Source organism: Rhinolophus hipposideros, assembly GCF_964194185.1.
Source record: "Rhinolophus hipposideros genome assembly, chromosome: 6".
NCBI lineage: Eukaryota > Metazoa > Chordata > Mammalia > Chiroptera > Rhinolophidae > Rhinolophus > Rhinolophus hipposideros.
This window is the reverse complement of record NC_138052.1, coordinates 79384666-79407620: the sequence shown is the minus strand read 5'-3', so window position 1 is coordinate 79407620 and position 22955 is coordinate 79384666. Positions and strand designations below refer to the sequence as shown.

The 22955-nt window shown below is 32.5% G+C and overlaps 1 protein-coding gene across 4 annotated transcripts in view; it reads left to right on the top strand.

Moving 5' to 3' along the window:
• Positions 1 to 22955, top strand: part of ERBB4 (erb-b2 receptor tyrosine kinase 4) — a 1057350-nt gene that overhangs the window by 554501 nt on the left and 479894 nt on the right. For all 4 annotated transcript variants that reach the window (XM_081052780.1, XM_081052778.1, XM_081052779.1 and 1 more), the window contains exon 3: positions 21003 to 21189. In XM_081052780.1, the coding sequence (XP_080908906.1) occupies positions 21003 to 21189 (187 nt within the window). The remainder of the gene's footprint in view (positions 1 to 21002; positions 21190 to 22955) is intronic.

Sequence of the window (22955 nt, the reverse complement as noted above, 5' to 3'; positions counted from 1 at the left end):
TAATAAATGCATGCACAAGATTACTTCAAGTTCTTTTTTCTTTCTTATAGTCACACTGTCTTTTTCAAGCCAAAAGGGGAGTTATTTTGTTCTTATAACTGAAAGTTTAAGAGATAAGACTTCCAACTTGGCTCTATCCTGGGGACAAAGATGATGTCACTAAGGCTCAATTTTTGCATCCACCTCAGAAAGATCGTCTCTCTGTCAGGCAGGATGGTCACTGGCAGGGACCAGTTTACTAATACGAGGGGAAGGGGTGTACTTCAGTTAGTTCCACTTCAGCTGAGGCTTGTTAAGGCTGTACTTTTTTCTGAATTTCTCTTTATTCTTGTTTATACTCTGTTAGAGTCATGATATTACTCCAACGTCATGTTTATGTGAAGGCATCATTAAAAATTTTAATGGCATTCATTTAATCTTTACATAAACGTAGAGACACTCTTAAAATCTTTATCTTACAGTGGGATTAAGTAATTTGTCTGAGATCACACAAAGAGAAATTGGTACTTATTTACTCCTTTAGTCTGTTTATTTTCTTTTCATGGAATGTGAAAGTCACAAATATGTAACAATTGATTTTTCAAAAATTGCTCACATGTTTAACTTCCTTTTGGCTCAGCCCTTTTAGATAGTACTATTGACTTGTTGGCTACAAATGATTTTATTTGGGATTTTTTTTTTAACAACTGACTTTTTAAATGTAAATATTTGATAGCATCCACCAGATGGATATAAAATCGATATATTTTAATCTAGAGAAGAGTAAATGCAGGGCATGATCATGTAAATCACTGAAGAATATTTAGTTGTTTTTAAGATAATCTCCTTCTGATGATATTTCTATAGTCAATAGCTCCCTATACAATACTTATAAATAGCTCCCTCAACTCTGAATAACTATATAGTTGTCCTTGCTTATCACTAGTTTTGATTTCCAGGGTTTCAATTATCCACGGTCAACAATGGTCTAATAATACTAAATAGAAAATTCTAGAAATAAACAATTCACAGTTTTTTATTTATTTATTTATTTATTTATCTATTTATTTATTTATTTATTAGTTTTAGGTGTATAAGACAAGGTAATACTTAGATGTTCATCATTTATATCCCCCCATCCACTATCCCTCCGACCTCACACTGAACCATCACATTATATATATAAAATTATAGTTGTCATTCATTAATGTTTAGCTTCTGGTGTACAATGCCATGATCAGGTATCCACAGTATCCCTGAGGTGGTCTCCCAAATAGGACGCATGTCCATCGGATACCCAACAAAATCTTTACAACATTATTGAATACCTTCCCCAAATTAATTTTCAAAAAAACCCTGAGGCCATCTTGTGGTTACCAGCTGCTTCCAAATCCCTTCACCTTTCCCCTTATCCCCAACCCCCTCCCACACACCCATCTAACCACTCTCGGTTTTTTCTCTGCGTCCCCAAAACTGTCTCTGATTTGTTCATTCACATAGTCTTTTCTTTAGATTCCATATATAAGTGAGATCATATGGTACTTGTCTTTCTCTTTCTGACTTATTTCACTTAACATAATGTTCTCTAGATCCATCCATGTTGCTGCAAATGATAAGATTTCTTTCTTCTATATGGCTGCGTAATACTCCATTGTATAAATGTACCACAGCTTCTTAATCCAGTCATCTACTGATGGGCATTTCAGTTGTTTCCATATCTTGGCTATTGTGTAAAGTGCTGCAATAAACATAGGAGTGCATACAGATTTTTGAATTGGAGTTTTGGATTTCTCCGGGTAGATGCCTAGGAGTGGAACAATTCACAGTTTTAAATTGACATCCAAACATCAACATCATCATGGCTCAATGATCCAGTATCACCCAAAGCAGACATCCTCCTTACTACCTCTGGTCAAAGGTTAATAGTAGCCTAACACTACATCACAATGCCTATGTTCTTCTCCTTACTTCATCTTATCACACAGGCATTGTATCATCTCACATGTCACAACAAGAGGGGTGAGTAGAATATAATAGGATATTTTGGGAGAGAGAGAGAGAGAGAGAGAGAGAGAGAGAGACAGAGAGAGAGACAGAGAGAGAGACAGAGAGAGGGAGAGACCACATTTACATAACTTTTGTTATAGTATATTGTTATAATTGTTCTATTTTATAATTAATTATTGTTAATCTCTTACTCTTCCTAATTTATAAATTAAACTTAATTATAGGTATGTATGTATAGGGGAAAACATAGTGTATATAGGATTTAGGACTATTCGTGGTGTCAGGCATCTGGGGACCTTGGAACGTATCCTTCTCAGATAAGGGTGTATGAATGTACTAGAGATCGTGATTCACATTCCATTCTCAGTGGTGGAAACTGTTTCTATGATATCCTGCACTTATGCATAGGAGAGAGAGAGAGAGAGAGAGACAGAGAGAGAGAGAGAGAGACGTTTTAGCTAAGATAAAGGATATATATTTTTTTTATTTCTATGAATGAACAAGAAATGAAGCTAATTAATTAAAACTGTCAGGATTTCCTTTGAAGGAGTTTGTGATTAAACACAAGGCTTTATCGGGAAACAATTAAGTAAATTTGGCCTCAGGTATCTTTGCTCACTCACCAGGGAATGGGTGATGAAATTCTGGGTTAGCGTTATACTTTATTAGAGATTTATCTATTTTAATTGATTCAGCTTTGGCTATAAAACTTCAATGGAACAGCTGATGCAAATGACATATGATAATATGTAAACCTCCCATGAGTTTTCAATTTCAACCAAAGATGAAAACATAACTCATCTGACTGTTCTGCACAAGTGAATGCAAAATAATAAAATTGAAATGAACTATAATAGTTTGTATTATGAAGAATATTTTTTTGTGCTAAATGAATCTTAAATATTCTTAGATACCCACAGGTAGGCATAGGAAAGGTTTTCAGAATAAAATAAATAGAACAATATTAGTAAAGAACAATTGACCTGTTGGAAGGAAACCACTTTCCTTAACACTTCCTTCTTCTTTGAGGGAATGGTTTGGTTGAAAATACAGTATTTTACAATGCATAATTCCAAACGCTGATGTTTTTGAAGACTAGTATGGTTACTGATAGTAAATGTATCAGCATTTATAAAATGATCCTTCCTGTGAATTATGTTGCTAATGATATATTGAAAAGCTGTGCTTAGGAAGTAAATGAAATGGAAGTAAATGAGGCACACATTTGAGCAAGACATCTTAATATTGATAAATAATCAAAGAATGTCGTTTTTAAGCACTAGCTCAGGGTTGTTCCACCATGTTGTTTTCTGTCATTTAATATTTTCAGTCTCTCTCCCTACTTTCTCTTCTTTTTTCATCCTTCCTTTCCATATTCATGTTTTTTTTCTTTTTTTAACTATGAGCTATCTTAGGCATTGGTGTTACAAAGATAAAGAGACTGGCCGGGTTGTAGCCACTGATAATACAAGTGCAAGTATGATTTGAAACTCACTCAGACAGTAGTTGAGAGTTCCACAGTGCTCTCTCTGTAAGAGCACCCATGCAGCCACTCTGGGCAATTCGATAAGAATTGCCATAGTATTCAATTCAGATCTCCATCTTCAGCCAAACCCGAGGCCTTGTACAACATTCACCTTTATGGATAACAGTAAAGCATACATTATATTGAGAAAGACCTAATTCACACTTAGAAGAAAAAGTATACATAGTTTAGTATAAAATTAGCATAAATATTTTTACATACAATAAACCATTAACATCGCAGTTCAGGCTCTACTCATTAAGGAACTTGAACATTTTTAGGTAAAGAAATACATTTTGTTCAAACCTAAATGAATTTATATTTTTCTAACTGATTGCTCGACTGCTCTATGCATCCAACTCCAAGTGTAAAAGGATATATTTTATTTAAAAAAAAATTGGAGTTTTTGGTATCATTTTCAGTTGTCTTAATTTTTGTCACTAATTGCTAAAGAGGACATGCTTATGGTGACAGATGGTTACTAGACAGTGTGGTGATCACACTGTACGGTATATAAATGTCAAATCACTATGTTGTACACTTGAAGCTAATATAATATTGTATGCCAACTATATTTTAATTAAAAAAGAAGACATGCTTTAATATACTTTTGAATTGATCTTAGTTGTTTTATTTCTCTGTCAATGTGGCTAGGTGATGTAAATCTTCTCTGCATCTCTGTTTTGATTCAAGATTTTTGTGAGGAGTGTGGGGAAAATATTTTAGGCCCTGCCTCTATTTTCATGTTCCTTCAATGTTTGTGTCATACCCACTCAATGACAAAACAAGGAACAGAGAGAGAGAGAGAGAGAGAGAGAGAGAGAGAGAGAGAGAGAGAGAGAGAGAGAGAGAACTTTAAACTCTTTTATTTGAAAGAAGTGTACATTACTAATTTGGGTTTGTCTTCAATGTGAATGGGTTCTTCCCATAGAAATGAAATTTCCTTTGTAAATTGGAGAGAGTAAGATGAGAGTGTGATAGGTAGAAAATAAAAAAGGAAATAGTGAATGACTGTGCACCTACTTATTTGAAAGATAAGCCTAAACACTTGACCCACAAAATAAAAATCTTGAAGAAATTAATGAGAAATAAATGCATAACTTAAAAACTTACTGATTTTATTCACTCACATTGGTGTTGCAATCTGGAAAGTTAGAAATCCCCTATGGCTTCATTGCTTTATCCAATCGAATGGTCGTTTTCAGTTTATGATTTGAAAGTGTTCAACACATTTAGACAGCTGTCAAAAGTATATCAGAAGAGTAAGTAAAATATATCTGTGACATTTTGATCAAAGAATAGTTTAGTTACAGCAATTAGAAACTTGTGAAGTATTCCGAGATAATCTCTCTTCTGTATATTTCATTTTCCCCTCTAATTCATAAAAAATGCCTCCTCTTAATTATAGCCTTTTTGGCCCTGACTACAATCTGCATTAAAACTTTTGTTCTTAATATTGCTCATTGTAAAATTTTGGGGAACTAGCAAAGTGATTCTTGAAATGATGCTCTATTTGCTTCACTATCAAGCACTAGAAAATCTATTTTTGTGAACTGTGCCCACAAACCATTCACGGTTTAAACCTGAGGGAGTTTTCATTGAAGCTTGTGCTGTACTTCTGAAAAACCAATGATGCCTAAAGGAGTTTAGAATTACAAGTTTGTGAGATGAAAAAAAAAAGTGAAAGGATATTCAGTTTGAAGGAGAAAGCACAGGGAAATGACTTTGCAAAAGTTTGTCCATTTTATTATATTACTTATGTCAATAAACATGCATATTTCTTATAGATTATGAGAATTTTTAAATGTGTAATTTAATGTAATAATTATGTAGCCTAAATGCAGTTTCAATAAAAACATGTTTGATACCTTATCAGATTCTAGCATGTTTTACACAATTAGGGTCACTAAGAATTAAAAAATGAAAGTGTTTATATTCCAAATTATTAATTTTAAACAACCTTAACACGTTATTAAATCAAGGATATAAAATAATAAATGTGATGCATAGTGATAACCTGCACGTTTTAATTAATGAATAAATTACCCAAATAAAGCATTCTAATTCCATGAGAAAACAATATAATTGTATTCCAGATTATGCTGATTTGGTATCCTCTTGACTCTGCTTTGAAGCTGAATGGCATTGCATTTTATGGTTGTTATTATCTTCAGAACATATCCTGCACACATATGGTTATCTCTACTTATCAATGAAATCTACTTTTGATCCTTTCCTAGGGTGGTGTTCTTTGTTGGTTTCTTAATCAAGCTCATATGGCTGTCATCCATGGGGCTTTCCCCGTAAATTTTCAAGATGGTGCTATTTTTTTTTAGTAATTCTCCATATTATCTATTATGTTTGTAATTGGTAATCAAAAAATTGGAAGATGGAAATACTTGAGTATTTCCAGAGAATTCTTCTCTGCATTATATCATAGTTTGCTGATATATGTCACCTCAAAATCCCCAAAAGTCTTCATCATTATCACTTTCTGTAACATTTACATAACACTTTTTACCTTACGTGAAACTGCTTATGTACTTACTGCAGTTCCCTATTATATGCCAAGCTTTTAGAGATTTTTGGTTTTATTCAACTAGGTACTTCTTGAACAAAGCCTAGATTTGGTATTTAGTAAGCATTCATCAAATCCTTGCAAAATGAAGGAATACGGAATGAATGAATTTTGAAAAGAATTTAGCAAAGTTAAAATTTTGAACAAGTGTTTTTAAAATATATTCTGAGGACACGTTTAGGCATTTGTCCTCTTAGAACATTAAATGTCAGAAATTGAGCGTTATAAGTGGAGTCTTCAGCCATTTAACAATGTAATGAATGTTTAATAATTACCATGTTATATATGAAGTATAATGCTAGCCACTGCACAGGAGAGTACTGTTAAAAAAACCAAAGATACATAATTTGCTACGTGAAGCTCACGATCTAATATGTGAGGCAAATAAAATTATACTTGGATACTAATGACCCTAAAATTCACTTTGTGAGCATTCATTTGCTGTCTTTCCTAAAGTAATATGATGTAATTCAAAGGAAATTGAGTAAAATGTGTTCTGAAGCCTACAATATCCTTAGAAAAATATAGGGTATTGTTTTTTTTATATCGCACTTCCAAAAATATTAACATAATACTTAAAAGTGTACTGATTTAAAAATAACCAGTGATATTTAAGCACCTTATAAAATAGAATATTTTCTAATGCTTTTTAAAACCCATTTGCCTCATGCCACTGAAAGTGATGTTTTATCATTTCCGTTTTAATATTTGAAAATAAATTTGATATTGAAAGAATTTTTTAATTGAGGTAATTTTAAAAATGTGTTGCTAAAGATAAATGTTTGACCTTTCTTCCTTAAATATGACTATACTTTATGATTTTATATATTAATAAAAAGAAATGCATTTACATAACTTAAGTTTATAGAATCATGAGTAGAAACCAGTGATTTCTTAATTCCCTGATAGTTTCTGTGGAAGGGATTATTTTTTCAAATTTCTGTGTTTCCATTATTTATTCAGAATCTTAAATTCTGAAGTTTTTATTTGCTCTGGATGTAGTATTCACTTTTATTTTTACTTTGACTTACCTTATTACTTACAAAAAGATGTATACTAGAAATAGTAGCATCTTTCCTAACATCTGTGGCAGATTTTTTTGGTCAAATACTGAAAACATTAGTCTAATGTCAGAAAGCATAATAATTTTCTCAGCAGAACGCTTGAGGCACCAAATGTTTTCATATGTTGTCCCTATTATTTTTTCCCCTTCCATGGCATGTTAGCGTCAATAAATTATTTTGACGTAATGTAGGAGCAATTAGTAATAAAAGTTAGGTAATCATCTATGGGCTTGTGTTTATGCAGTATTAGTGACTATACAGTGGAGTACAGTGGAAGAATTGTGGTATAATTGAAGAAATAAAACTACAGGTCTTTAAAAGAAAGGTGAGATGAGGACCATGATAATAAATTTGATATTTTTATGGAAAAGCATTGAGCACAGGATCAGTTATAGAGTAGGTGCTCATAAAAGTAACCAACTATAAGAGTGAAAGTAATGGTAGGTACTAAGAGTAATAATAGTACTTGTAATATTATGAATAACAGCTGCAGAAGTTCATTTGAGCAGTAGAAAACATCCTTCTGCAGAAACTTAATCTCCATGACCTCATTTATTTTATCTATCTTTTTGTACACTCACAATTTCTACAAGGGATTTGAGGCAACTTTGTCAGCTAAACAGACCTCGGCATGAATTATTTTATAAATTTTATATCCAAGTGTCAGTTAGTAGCGATTGCATCAGATGTTAGGATTGGGGTCTGCTTAATGTAGGATTGAAAGAGCAAGTTCTAGGTAAGGGAGCAAAATGTTTTTCCGTGGTGTGATTCAAGAGTGTTAATCAGATGTCACCTTTGCCATAATTTTATTAATATTGGTTCCTTTCTAAGATTCTTGTAGTTCATGAACTTAAAGCCTCAGTACATTTTATAGTTTAATGTAATTCTGAAAATGAAATCTCTTGAAATTTAGTGAATTGTTAAGTTACTGATTGAAGGTTAAATGTGATATTTATGTTGAAGGGCTTTATAAATGGTAATGTGCATATAAGACACGAGTGCTATGATGATGATAAAGCTGATGAAGAGAGTGATTGGAATGAGAATGAAGTCCGTACCCACTTTCATGCTCTAGGAGATGAGAAAGATATTGATGTCTCTGGTCCTAATGAGCACATCATGAACCGAGTAGCCACCCTTGGGAGTGTAAACCAGCGCTGTCAACCGCTGCTGAAGCCTGGTTGATTAATAAATTCATCCCCAAGAGGAAGGTAGTGAAGTTGATTCAGGAGACAGAAACATCATATATCTTTGTTGGTTGGCTTAAAGGGAATGCAGTCAATGAGAACTAAAAAGATGATCATAAGCATTTGGGAAAAGTTTGGTGGAGACCGTTCATTTTTTCATGTGTTCCTATCGCGAAAACATGGTTATTTTTTTTGTATCAAAACTAGTTTGGTTACTGAGTACAGCTTGGGGACTATAAAACATACTTTTCCTAGCAAAAGAAACCTTCTCATAGAGAAAGGAGGACTCTGCCAATTAAAGGAATGGCTGACTTTGTTTATTGTTTATAAATATAACATGTTAGTCTTAATATCCCTGAGTTGCATTAGGCAAGACTTTTATAGCAAATGAAAAGAAAAATCAACATATAAAGCTTTGCTACTGCAAAGTTTGGTTACAAAGTGAAAAAAAAAAAAATAGAAAGAGAACACTTATGTTTATATAATTTACTTATATGAATAGATTTAGATTTATTCAACAAACCATCATTCAGACAGCCGTCTCAGTCAGTCTTTTTGTGTAGTTATCGTATTTTTCTACCTGCTGATGTTTTTGGATATGTATAACAATGTACTTAGGTTAAGAAAATATATATTAATATAAGGATATTAATTTAAATTTTATTATAATTTATATATCATAGATTGTTTTAACAGTATTCTGGCAGACACTGTTAATTTTTAGTACTTCTGGAAAACCACCACGACATAGCTACAAGCAATAAAATGAAAGGGTTGCCCCAAATTGATACGTCTATACCAGGGTTTATCAACCTTGGTACCATTGACATTTGGACCTGAAATTCTTTATTGGGGATAGGCAAGGGTTGTTCTGTGCATGTGTAATGCTTACTAGCATCCAAGATCTCTACCTTTCTAAAGATGCCAGCTCTTTCTAAATGTCACACTCTAAATGTATTCAGACATCGCCAAATGTCCCCTGAAAAGACCCCCAGTTAAGAACTACTGTTCTTTTTTTTTATATCTATGTAAAGAATATAGTATAAACTGACACACAGAAACATGAAATTACAGCTGCTAACCAAATTTATAATATTTTGAAGTTAAAAACATATTAACCACACTGAAAACTACATCAGACACATGTGCCTCCTAACCAAATTCATCAGACCTACAGATAATAATATAATTTAAAAGAATTTTCAAAGGAGAAAAAGTTTAGCTTCAGATAACCGAAGTTCACATAATATTTAGGAAAATTCTCTCCACAAACTTGGTCTTTATCTCAGTTAATGATATCCCCGCCTCTCAATCTAAAAGCTGAAGTCATTTCCTGTTTCTTTTTTTTCCTTAATTCCCATATCCAGTAAATCACAGACATATTTGTTATTCTACCTTAGATGCCTTGAATCTCAGCCTTGGCTGTTCTGTATTTATTACCTTCATCATCTCTTGCCTAGCAAAATTTTCCTAACTTTTCTCTCTCAATCAGCCTCTTATCACTCTGCTTCATTTTTACACTTCAACCAGGAAGATAATTCTACAAAACAAACTACAGCTTAATTCCCCTGTGTATAGCACCATTAAATCTCCACTGCCTGAAAGATAACAATCTGAATTTCTATATCACCTTTTCCTAGTTAGGTCCCCTATCTGCCATACAGAAATTCAATATGGAATTGTCCCCCATCACTTTTCTCTGTTATTGTAAGATCATTTGCAATGACCAGCCATTGCTGCTGAATACCTAGAATCCTTATTCATATGGAAGTTCAGAATGATACTGCTCTAGTTTTTTAAAATAAACTTTATTTTTTAGAAAAAACTTTAGATTTATGGGAAAATGGTGAAGAAAATACAGAAAGGTCCCATATAGTTCATATTCAGTTTCCTTTATTGTGACCATCTTACATTAGTAAGCATTTTAAATTTGTTACAATTAATAAACCAATATTGATCAATGCTTATTTAATTTTTTTTCTTATTTATTAGTTGGAATACTTTATAAAGACGTGCTGTCTTTAATCAAATATTTGGTCACCCAGTATTATAGTTCCTATATAAAACAAGATAAATGCTTGGTTATTTTCTTTTATTTATTGATTGTTAATAAATGAATTAGTTCTATACTATTGTCCAAAGGTCACTAATTAGTTTTGTTTAATATTATTAGGGATCAATAGATTTAAATATATTTTGTGGGACTTGATAATTTGTAATTATTATTATTTTTTAAATTCAAATTGCCCTGTCATTGGCAAGAAAGTATCTTTCCAATTGGCTTTTGAGCCTTTTTGATATGATGATAGTAATTTATGATAGCAGACTCATTATCTGGTATAATGAGATGTTTCAGACTTGTACATTTATTGCTCAAGACCCAGAATTTGAAATTTCTCCAACAAAAAGAAAGGGTATTTTAAAGTGTATTTCAAGAAAACATGTTTTAAAACCACAAGCTTGATGCTAGGTCCCTGGGGTTTTAATAACCCAAAGCAAAGCATAACTTCTAACGCACCACAGATACATTTTGTTGAATGAATGAAACCAAAATAGGCGAGAAAGTCGTGACATTTTAAAAATATTTTGAAATCAATATACGTGTACCTCGTAAATAATGTATACGCTACCTTGGAAGACACTATGTGATTTCTTCGCTGTAAAATTCCAGTAAAGAGCAAAAAAGGGTAGGAAATGTTTGAGGATGAAGTTGTGTATTTGAGGCTGCTGAAAAAACATACACACGCACACGCACACATACAACCCTTGGTAGGAAATCATGTCAAAAGAAAAATGCACGTTCTTTCTCACAAATGGAAGGAGGCAATGTGTAACAGAATGTGAGATAACTTTATACAAGATGAACTGATGTTTAATGCGTGAAATTCTAAAAAAAATAATTTATGCTGAAAGAAACACAGATATAAGAGTTAGCTTTCAAGCCCCTGTATATGTTTCTTGGCTGAGCTTTTATCTTAGTGCCAATCTTGTCATTAGACTACGATCAGAAGTTATGAAGGGTAATGACCACCATGAGAGTGGAGGCCGTGTCTGTTTTGTGCACCACTGTGTCTCCAGTACCTAGAATAGTGCTTCTTACATAGTAGGTAAATAATAAACAATTGGGGAATCTGTAATTTGATGGATGGATGGGGTGGAAAACACAGATTTAATGAATTTTATGAGGAATGGAATCCAAGTGAATATTTATTAAATATCTAGTATGTGCCCCTTGCTTTTACATATTAATGTGTACAGTTTTTAAATAAAAAAACAACAACACATAACAGCCTTTCATTTTCTTTTTCAAAAATTGGATTAGGAAAGCACAGGTTCAGCCAAGTACTATGATATAGGTCATGCAGCTAAGAAATACCTCTCTGAATTCAAATAACTTGCTTTTTCTACCTCCACTATTGGTGGTCCTAGAAGGGGTGTGTACCCAATCATTTTACATTAGGATCGTTATTTCATATTTATATTGTGCATTGATGTACACAATCTTATTTGATTCTGCATATCCATTTAAAAAGACTTCTGGTTCTTGGCACTTATGAGAATGCTATTTTAAACATTTAGGCTTATTTTTTATACATTTTAATATATTTGGAATTTAGATATATCAGAATCATGCTACAGTTACTTTTGACAAATGTTCTGGCTATGCTAATATTTTTGGAATAAAGAAAATTTAGAGAATGTCATTCTTAAGTCACAATTTTTAGATCACATATATACATATACATATTTTAGAACATATATAGATCATATATATATATACATATACATATTTTTAGATTGTATATATCTATACATATAGATGTACATGAATGGATATTACTTTCAACAGGGAGGAATTCTCACCAATTTTTGAAATAAATATCTAAAATGCTTGAGATTTTGAACTCTGGAATATGACAGATATATATTTTTAAATATTTCCTCCTCACTTTTTTGTCTGCGTGATTTCGGGCAAATTATTTAATTTTAGTTTCTTTATCTATAAAATAGAGATAATAGTACTAAATGAAAGAGTTGATGTGTCCAGAAAATATGATATATAAAAATGTTTTACATACAGACATCAGTAAGTAATTACAAGTTAATATAATTATTAGGAATAATAAGTAGTCACCTAGAAATATGTGACTTGTATAAAGATATTTAAATATGGAAAGCATTTTAATATCTAGTCTCCAAACACCTGATCTCAATTTTTGTTAATGTCTGTAGTACTGACTGTATCTGCACGTGTCTATAGAATATATGCTATATTTGTTTGACTTGAATATTAAGAGCACCTTAAGTAACAGAAGACCTTGTTGTCACTAGAGATGACTCAAGCAAGTATTTATTCTTTATAAATTAATTAAGCCTTTCGTTTTCTATTTTTACAGCCAAATATTGACACAGATATTAACTTGTTTCTTGGCAGTCTTGTCAAATCCAGTCCTGATACTTTGGCTCTACTATTCCTGAAATTGCTCACCCTTTTCATTTAAAAATAACAGACTAGTCACAAAAGCAGTCACCTCTAACTTCTGAATCCTCCAAGGCCCTTTCCCATATGCTTTTTAAAAGAGGCAGCTGTTGTCACACATCATTTCTGGAAGGCCCATTTCCCTCCTTTACATTTTGAGAGGGGGAAAATCACATTTATAAAAGACCTCAGACATGACGCTGTCACTCTCAATTGTTGACTGAAAGAGTTATCAAACAGTTTTCTCATCTAAACTTTGGTGATACAAGGTTATTGCTTTAGAAAGATAGAAATAGAGTTTTACATATGCTATGCAACAGGAGCAACATATTGAATAACGATTCTGGATTCAAAAATAAAATAAAATAAAAACTACTACTGAAAACCTGCTATACGTCAGGCCTTTTCTTTAGCAACTTATAGTGATTTACTTCCCAAATAATCCTGGAAATTTGGGACCTTAATATCCCTATTTGACAGATGAAGAAATTGAGGTGCAGAAAAATAAGTGATTTACCCAAAATATTGCTGCTAACTGCTAGGATGTAAACTTAGGTAGTATATTAGTTTCCTAGGAAGGCCATAACAAAGTACGACAGAGTGAGTGGCTTAAACAGAAATTGATTTTCTAACACTTCTGGAGGCTAGAAGGTTGTGATCAAGATGTCAAGCAGGATTGGATTCTTCTGAAACTTTTCTCATTGGCTTGTAGGTAACTTTCTTCTCCTTATGTCTCTCCACATCGTCTTCCCTGTGTGTGTACCTGTGTCCTAATTTTCTTTTCTTTTAAAGGACATCAGTCATTGGATTAGGACCACTCTAGTGACCTCATTTTAAATTAATACCTTCTTAAAAAACTCCAAATATAGTTACATTATAAGATACTGGTGATTAGGTTTTCAGCATATAAATGCTGAAGGGTCATAGCTTAGCCCATAAAAGGAAGACTGAATAGAGTTCACACCTTTATGCACTAGGTAGCACAAATTGTTTAATCAGTTTTAATATCAAATATATATTTGCTTGCATATTATTTACCATTCCTAAACTATACAAACTATTACAATTATTTGCATAATGGCACTAGCAATAATAATAATATGATGACATTGATCACTTTTGGGGATCTTCAACTTTTAAGCATTTATTAGGAATTTATCCTGTATTTCACAAGATAAATTATGGTTAAATAACTTGTTCCAGGCCAACAAGTAAAAGAGAGAAGAGTCACACTGAGACCTGTCAGACTGTAGTACCCAAGTTTAATCTTTGGGCTGCATTGCCCTAACCAGTTCAGTTCTCTATGGAGAAAAATACTCATCATGTATACAATGTAAATAAAAATTATAATGCTTTGTTTCAAGTGTAAACTCAGTTCTATAAACATTCTGATAGCTAATCATTTCTTTTTTATTTAAGTTCTTATCTTTAGTTAATCAAAGTTTAATTCAAAAGTCTCCAAATATTCTTACTAGCTTGTTATGTAGTATAACTAATTACAGTTAAAATTTAATTCTCCAAATCATTGGAGCTTCATGAGTATATCTCTTGGGAAAAAAAATAAATTCAATACTACATTTTAAATAGTTATAAAAGAGTGTTAAAATGTCAATTTGAATTCAGGTTTAAAAATGTAACCCTACTTGTATAAACATATGGGAAAAATATGTTTTTTTTAATTAGAGATGATGGAATTTTTAATAGTACATATTTTTTTTGAAATATAGACACATGAAATTGAGATTTGTCTGTGATTATGTAAATAGATCTACAAGAGTTCCCGACTTAATGTGTGTAATGTGACTCTAGTGTAACGAGTCTGTGATACAGGGATATAGATGAGATAAGGTCACTAGATGGGAATGGAAATGTAGGAAGGACCAGATGGGAATGTAGAACCCCTAAAAGATACAGAGGTGGGAAAAAAAGCTTACTTTGAGAGAGGTGAGTTAAGTAATCCACTTTTCAGGGGAACTAAGGTATTTATTTATTGCTAAGAAGTCATGGGTTGAAAGCTGGTTAAGTGGCCAAAATGAATGAATGGTCTGTACATTCTTAGAAAGTAGGGATTTTAGAAGCTATAGCCTCTGAGAGACTGGCTTAAAGTGGCTCATATTTAGCAATTTTGCTGGGAAGACCTAAATCTGATTGTCTACCCACACAGTGTTATTCATGCTGTGTAAAATGAGCATGGATTCAACTGACCCACAGTAGAGTACATGACATTTCACATTATTCTCCTTTTCCAAATCTAATTCTAACAGAGTTTTTGAGTCCCTGCTTACCAGGGTGACACACTCAGTAGAGTTTTAAGGAAAGTGGAAAATCTGAAAACAAGATTCCAAAGCAGAATGCCCCATCACATTTGGACAGGTTTCACATGTGAATGAGGTATATAATCAGTCACTTTCTTTCTCTGCATGAAAAAGGAATTGGCAGTGTTTGCTATATGCTTACGATTTTTTTTCTGGCAAATTTCTTAAAATTATGTCATAGTTAAGAATATTCTCTGTGTTAGAAATTCCCAGTCTTGCCTTACGGTCCAGGGACAGAAATTAATTGCCTAGGGAAACTTGATGGAGAGCTTACTGATAGAGAGCTTACAATTTGCTACACCATTTGTCACTGTCAGAGAAAACATATTCTACAGTCATTACCAACAAAGAGTGGGCTTTCCTTCCCCACACACCTCCATAGTTCTTTGCTCCTTACTCTTTTCTGTGATCTTACAGATTTATTTAATTTCAAATCTAGGGATCATAAGTAATCACTATATTATGTCTTGACTAATGGACTATATTAGTATTGTTTGTGGATGGTATCTAATTGGGCATGAGTACATAAAACACAGGAGTAGAAGCTAAGAATTCAAAACTATTTTGACTACTGTCGAAGGTTTTTACAGTAAACAGGTGTCTTTTCAAATGATGCCTATATTAAAAAATAATAAGAAATAAGCTTGGATTTAGATGTATAATTTGAGTAGGAGAAAAATCCAGGAAACAGAATTTTATACACTTAGTCAAGAATATACCATTGTCTTTATTGCACATGAAATTGTTTCTAAACACCGATTAATTTTTCAGGAATCCTGAGATACTGCAATCACTTAAATTTTGAGGGAGACAAAGGAACATTTAAGGAACTATTCACTACTCTCACTAAGGACCGAATTATGGAACATCAATTAAAATAAGAGAATAAGGATATTGTGTCAAATACAAGAAATATTAATTATCATGAGCTGTGAAATGAAAGAGAAATTTAATAAAAATAATAAAGACTATTTTTTTTTTCTGGGATGAATTTGGAGGTTAATGAAAAGCCCAGCGAAGCAATATAGTTTTTTCTAATTTTTGATTGAATGGCACTCATTGGAAATCCTGGGATTTTTATAACTGCAGGTTTTATATATTTTTCTTAAAATATTATATTGGACAAAGGATTATAAATGTCTGTCCTTTAGAACATGTATATTTTTTCTAAGCTTATGTTTTTTTATGGTCTAGAAAATATAATTTCTCTTGTTTTTCCATTTATTTTGATTTTCATCATCAAAAGCCATGAGCAGAACAGATTGTACCTTCATTTAGAAGAGTTTTAAAGCATTTAAGTCTTTAATGATCTCCAGTTATATTCACTCCTTGAGCAAAGCAGCTGTAGAAATGTACATTGACAATGCAAATCAGTCAATTTTAGTCAGCAGAAGCTTACACCACAAGGAGAGAGTTATCTTTAGGTGGGTATTTGTCACTCTTTGGTTGACAAAGTGGCTAGTTTCCTGGACTTCAACTTACTGAGCCAGAAGAAGAGGCAGGGTTTTCTCCTTGCTGGGCATTCTGATGATGTCTACTTACTACCGTGGTCCTTGGGCACAAGTCTTGTTGCGTTGTCAAGCAATGTGTTTTTTGTTTTTGTTTTATTAACAGAAAGTTAATGAAATCATTTTCCATGGAAAACAGTATGTCGAAAGACCTTAAGCATAGCTTCTTAACTTTTCAATTCCGTTCCATTCAGCAGCCATTATTAAATATCTGTGCCAAAATCTGTACTAAGGGCTATAATGTACACAGAAAAGGTATAAGGAACAAATTCTTTAATTTAGGAATAAATTACAACTTGAAGGGGCAAGATATAAACATTCCAAAGTTACATAACAAAAAGATTAAAAGCAATGGCTCTTATGTAATATTTTATAATTATTTTTGTTTTCAAATTAGATTCTCCCCATAGAGTTCATCTTGGCTATTATCAGAGACATTTATAATAGCTAACATCTATTGAACACTTACTACTTGTGAGACACTTTTATTATATTGCCTAATCCTTATAAAATCTTTATAATAGACTTATTGTTATTTTTTTAATAGATGAAGGAACTGAAGTTTAGTGAGAATAACAATCTGATCAAGATCACGAAGTTAGTAAAGCACAGAGGTTTTGAGCCCAGCGTTGCCTGGCAGTTGAGCTCACGTTTCTTATCATAAGACTTCCAATAGTTAAGTCTGTGTGTTTAAAAACTGTTTTTATTTTCATGAAAAGCTCTGAGATAGTTAAAAAGGTGGCGGTACTAAGTTTCTCTCTGAAGCCTGAAAGGAGAGGAACAATGGATGACTGACATGATCGCCTGACCTTTTCAGATGTTGTAAAAGTTAATTGACACTTTTAGATCTCTCTTGACTTTTACCAGGATTGCTTAGTGATCTGCCAGCATTAAATCATAGCCATGTTATTGACTCTTTCTCAGCATTAAGCTGAAAGTAACCCTGCCATTACTGCATTGTTTCCTGTAATTTTATTTGCGATCAGTACACGTCATAACTCATGGTATCTGTGGTGGAATGCACTATTGATATATTTCAATATACTTGTTCACAGAAACGTTTTATGAGTACCTAAAAGAATATGACTTTGAAAAGTAGAAAACAGAAAACTTAAAATACCCAAATCAAGGCACAATTTGTTGCTTTTAAGTAGAAGAATTTTATGTTTATTTCCTATAATTTAAAACTCCTTTGGTTTCATGAGCCCCTCCAGACATAAAAGATTAGAGCAACAAATCTTGAGTTGAGAGATTAGCTATCATCCTTTTCCCCCTATTATTTACATTATTTGTCTGGGTAGGAGAAAGGAATGCATAGGATATTGTGGATAGGATCTTCACCATCATTATCATCAGTAATTTACTCTGGTGGGTTATATATCACCTACTCATGGGTGGCTTTGTTTAAAGTGGATTGAGCATATGCAGTCTTAGCATTAACACATAATGATGTCCAGCTCAGATAGCAAAAATGTATTTGTTAATCAAATGTTTGCATCAGATACACTATTTTGCAACACCAGAGAATAACAAACAGAATATAATAAAAGCGACTCATTTCAGACACCAGAATCTCAGTTATAAGACAATCCTGCCAGTCCCTGAATCTCAACAAACGAGTAGCTGTTGCTTTCACCTGACCTTTTGAGAAGACCACAAAAGTATTTCTAAGAATAATTAATTTAAGGACTACTCTTGAATGAGAAATGCATACATTTTACAATGCAATCAATTCAAATGCAAATACATTAAATAATATGTGAATATCAAAATGTTCTTAGTTATGGTTTTTTTTCTCTTGGAACTAAAGGCACTTGTAGCTTCCTCTTCTGTGTTTATTTGATCCTTCTCTCTGTGTTCAGCATTGTTCTTGGCTCATACCTGTACACTACTTATACTAGAGACCTTATCATTTGCTGGTTATTTGTAGCCCCTGCTAATGTCTAGTCTAAAAGCCATGCCAAGGGGCATATATTTATCAATTTATAGCTAATAAGAGTATACCCTTCTAACAAAAACTGCACAATTGGTACTGACATTGCTTCTTTGCTCGTAAGCCTCTTCTATTACCCGAGTGTGGTTCACCTGTGTTTTCTCTAATTACCCCATTAATGTATTCCTTCATCTTGTGATAAGTCAATGGATTTTTACAGCTTTTGATTAAGAAGAATCACTTCCTAAGTGGAACTGGAGATAATGGTGAGCCTGTTAGAAAGAATGATGGATATTATGATATTATGATATATTTTAGACAGAAGATTGATCATACATCCTCCACCCCCAACATTGATCTTAGTGTTATCATTGGAATCTGGGTCACTTAATAATTATTCTGTACAAATTAAAAGATGGATTATTTCTATCATGAATGAAAGACTTGTACTTTTTAGACCAAAGGATGTTAGGAAGTGTTTATGACCTTTCTTCTAAGAACTCAAAGGGATAACAGTTCAACCATTACAAGAGTGGTTCAAGGGGGACTTGTAGGGGCCTACGGATACACTATTCCAGGCAGGTGCAATTTCAGACAAACTGTGGTGTACAACCAATGCAATCCCTACTGATCTTTAACCCCTCTTTCCTATTTCCCTATCACTCATCTCTTCAATCTAAAATGCTCAGTGTCTCAGAAATACCCACAGTGACTCAAAATTCCCGATCTGATGATAGACATGAGAAGTTTCATATGTCCCTTGCCTTTTCATCTCCACCATTGCTCCATCAGGATTCTACTCTTCCAGGTGTTTAGTGTCAGCATGTTCATCCTGAAGAATTGTGGAACCTGGGGCATGAGTAAATGGAAGCCTACATATTTTATGTCTGATTTTTTATAATAAATCAAACAAATATTATTAAATAAAATACGTTTTATCTCCCACTTTGACAGACAGATCTTTATAAAAACCTGGATGGCCAGACAAAATGTTAGCATATTTAGACTTCTTGGGACTATCGTGGCAGGGGGAGAGATGGACTCTAGCATGTAATCCCTCCTCTAACCAGTTCTGTCCTGTATTGTGAGAGGCGCTGAACACAAGTGAATGGACATTCTAGCTCACACGTCCAGGATCCATACATTCTTCCATCATACATTTGCATGTGGACCACTCATCCTTCCTAGGTGCATGGACATTGGTGGCATAATATGTTGTCTGGGCCACAAAACTAGGAAAGAGGAAATTACAGGCTCTGGTTAAGGGCTCGGGACTATTTAGGAATGGAATTCTGGCATCGCAGGGGTTTTCAGCATGGTCTTGAACAGAGGAGTGCTGGATCCAGAAGGGCACTTCTCTTGACTTTGCAGACTTGCCTAGTGGTTAAGGTGTGGCCAGAGAAGAGGCATAGTGATCAGCAAATATTTGTTGGTTTCTTACTATGTATGAGCACTGTTCTGGCACATGGGTACTGGAATGAACAAATCAAAGTGCTTGCCCTTGTAGAGCTTATACTATGGGAAAGGGAGATATAGACTGTGAATACTAAACATAATAAATATATAAACTGTATAACATACTAGAAGGTGAAGAGTATTGTAGTAACAATAAAAATTAGAGCCTTGACATTAAAATAATATAAAATGTTTTAGTACTTTCGTATTATAATTATTTTTAAATGTAATATGTGTTCATAGCCATCATTATGGTCTTGTTCATTTTACTGAAAAACTGTAAGTTTAGATAAAACTTAAAGTGGTTTTTGTGACTTTTTTAGCTTTAACATATCTCACAAACCTGCAAGTAATTAACTCATAGACAACTACATTTAAATAATAGACAGAAAAAAATGGTCATAATCAAATTAGAGACCATAACCAGACTTTAATACATATTGTTTATATATGTGTTCTTCAGAGACTTATAAGGAAACTGTTCTTTGATAACTATAGTATTAAACACCAAGTAGCAATTTGAAATCTATGAAAACTGAAATCCCACAATTTACAAACTAATACAGCTTTGTTTCATTTGTGATAAGCTTACCAATTTGTGTTATTTTATATAAAGTTTCAGAGATGGTTATACGCTCTGACTCATTTTAGTCTGTCAACAAATGAGATCTTTATCCCTTTAATTATATTCAAATCTCAGGTATGAAGAATGCTTCATAAAACAAAATTCATTATTTTACTATAAGCACATTCATGACTTAAAAAAATACAGCTCATACTTCAAATGAGATTATAACCCTCTGTGATCTTGTGTTATCAAAGCAATTATTTACAATATGATGTGGAAGTGAGCGTATTATTAAAATTGAAAATTATAATTAAATAACTCATTTTAATCTGAATGACTATGTAAATATACTGACAAGTAATTTTAAATATTTTAACACAGACAATTCTTTGTGTCTTTTCAGTCTATTCGAGAAGTCACAGGCTATGTGTTAGTGGCTCTTAATCAGTTTCGTTACCTGCCTCTGGAGAATTTACGCATTATTCGTGGGACAAAACTTTATGAAGATCGATATGCCTTGGCAATATTTTTAAACTATAGAAAAGATGGCAACTTTGGACTTCAAGAACTCGGACTGAAGAACTTGACAGGTAAGGAAAATATGTAAAATAACAAATATACTCTCATTGTCAATATAACATAGTAGACACACATGTGTGTGTGTGTGTCTGTATGGTTACTATAGTATGTGTTCCATTGATGGGTGCTATAAAGCGCTTAAATATCTACTACTTATTAATTTCATGAGAAATTATGCCCAATGATTCCCTTGCTTTATTTCCAGATATTTTAAGTAGAGTCTGAGGGATACCATAATACTATATCTTAGCTGAACAGAAGTAGGTTGTTCAGGAAATGCTCAGTGACTGAAAACAGATATGAAGCAGGTTTAAGAATGCTATGTTTGGTGGTCTCAGGTGAACAGTGGACCATATCATCAAATCTCTGCAGTAAAACGACTCTCATTCTCATTAAAAATCAATAAATACACAAGCCATTATATCTAGTGTTTTGCACAATTCCTTATTTTTGGAAAATATCTAATTTATTAATGCAGTTTTGATTACTCTTATTTACTAACTCACTGAATACCTTTGTAATACTTTCTCAGAATGCTTTGATAGCATCAGTGTTTTTTTTTTCCACACTAGGATTGGAGATAGATAATTGCGTAACAACCTCAAATTATCATCTTGCTACAAAAAACACTTTGTAGGAATTTGTTTTGTAAGTTGGTCCTTGTAATACCACTGATGTATGATCAGTTTATAAGTTCATAGTTCATGAAAGCTGTGGTGGAAGGCTTTTTGTTACGAGGTTTCTAATCACGAATTTTACCATGTGTGTCTGTAATCAAATGTGCTAATTAGTAATTAATTATCACCCCACAGTAGATAAAGGAGTTCAAACTATTAATTTAACCTAAATTAATATAATCTATATATTTTGCATCAAAATATGTAGTGCTTTTAAGTGTGAGTCCACTCTGTAGTAATTTTTCTTGATATTGAAAAATAAAATATTTTAGAGGAATCAACTTAAACTATTAAGTTACAAATAAGATTATTGTCAAGATATTATAATTATTTGTTTCCTTTACACTGGATGTAAAATGCATAATTTTAAGTTAGAAGTAGCTTCATAGTTAGCCAGACATGTGAGCTAAAACTGGGATATTTTGGATGAAGAAAAGAATGCTGACTATGTTATTTATTTTGGACATGATTACTATAGAATTGATGACATAATAGTAAGTGCAAATTGTTCAGAATTTATAGATTCCTTCATCAACATTTTCACTTTTTTTTTCTTTCAAAGATAGTTATCTTACTAAATGGCAGTTTTTTTGACTAAATTGCTATTTGCATGGAAATAATGATAGGAGGAAAAACTTGGAAGTGGAATGGATAGAGAAAAATTGAATGATTTAAATTAGGAATCTAAAAATAATATGACCCAGTTAAAACTTTCAAAGGAAACATTGCGTTTTCTTCATGATTTTTCTCTGATTATATCAAAGAAGAAATGAATGAATACATTTCTTTTCAAAATTTTAGTAACACTTGAATTATATTTTATTTCATTGTATGTTCCATTTGAAGGATCTTTTCATACAGAAAATTAGTCTTTAAAGAATTCTTATTTATTTACACATTTAACATTATACTAATAAAGTATTAAAATGCTTATTTAAAAAATATGCCACATTTAAACATACCTTATCTACTTAGTGAATTTACATCATGGATTACGTATGATTGTGAGAGTTTAACTTGTGTAAAAGAATGCATCGATTGTTTAGAAAAAATATGTATCTGTTCAAGAGTTATGATTAATTTGATTTTTAAAATGAATT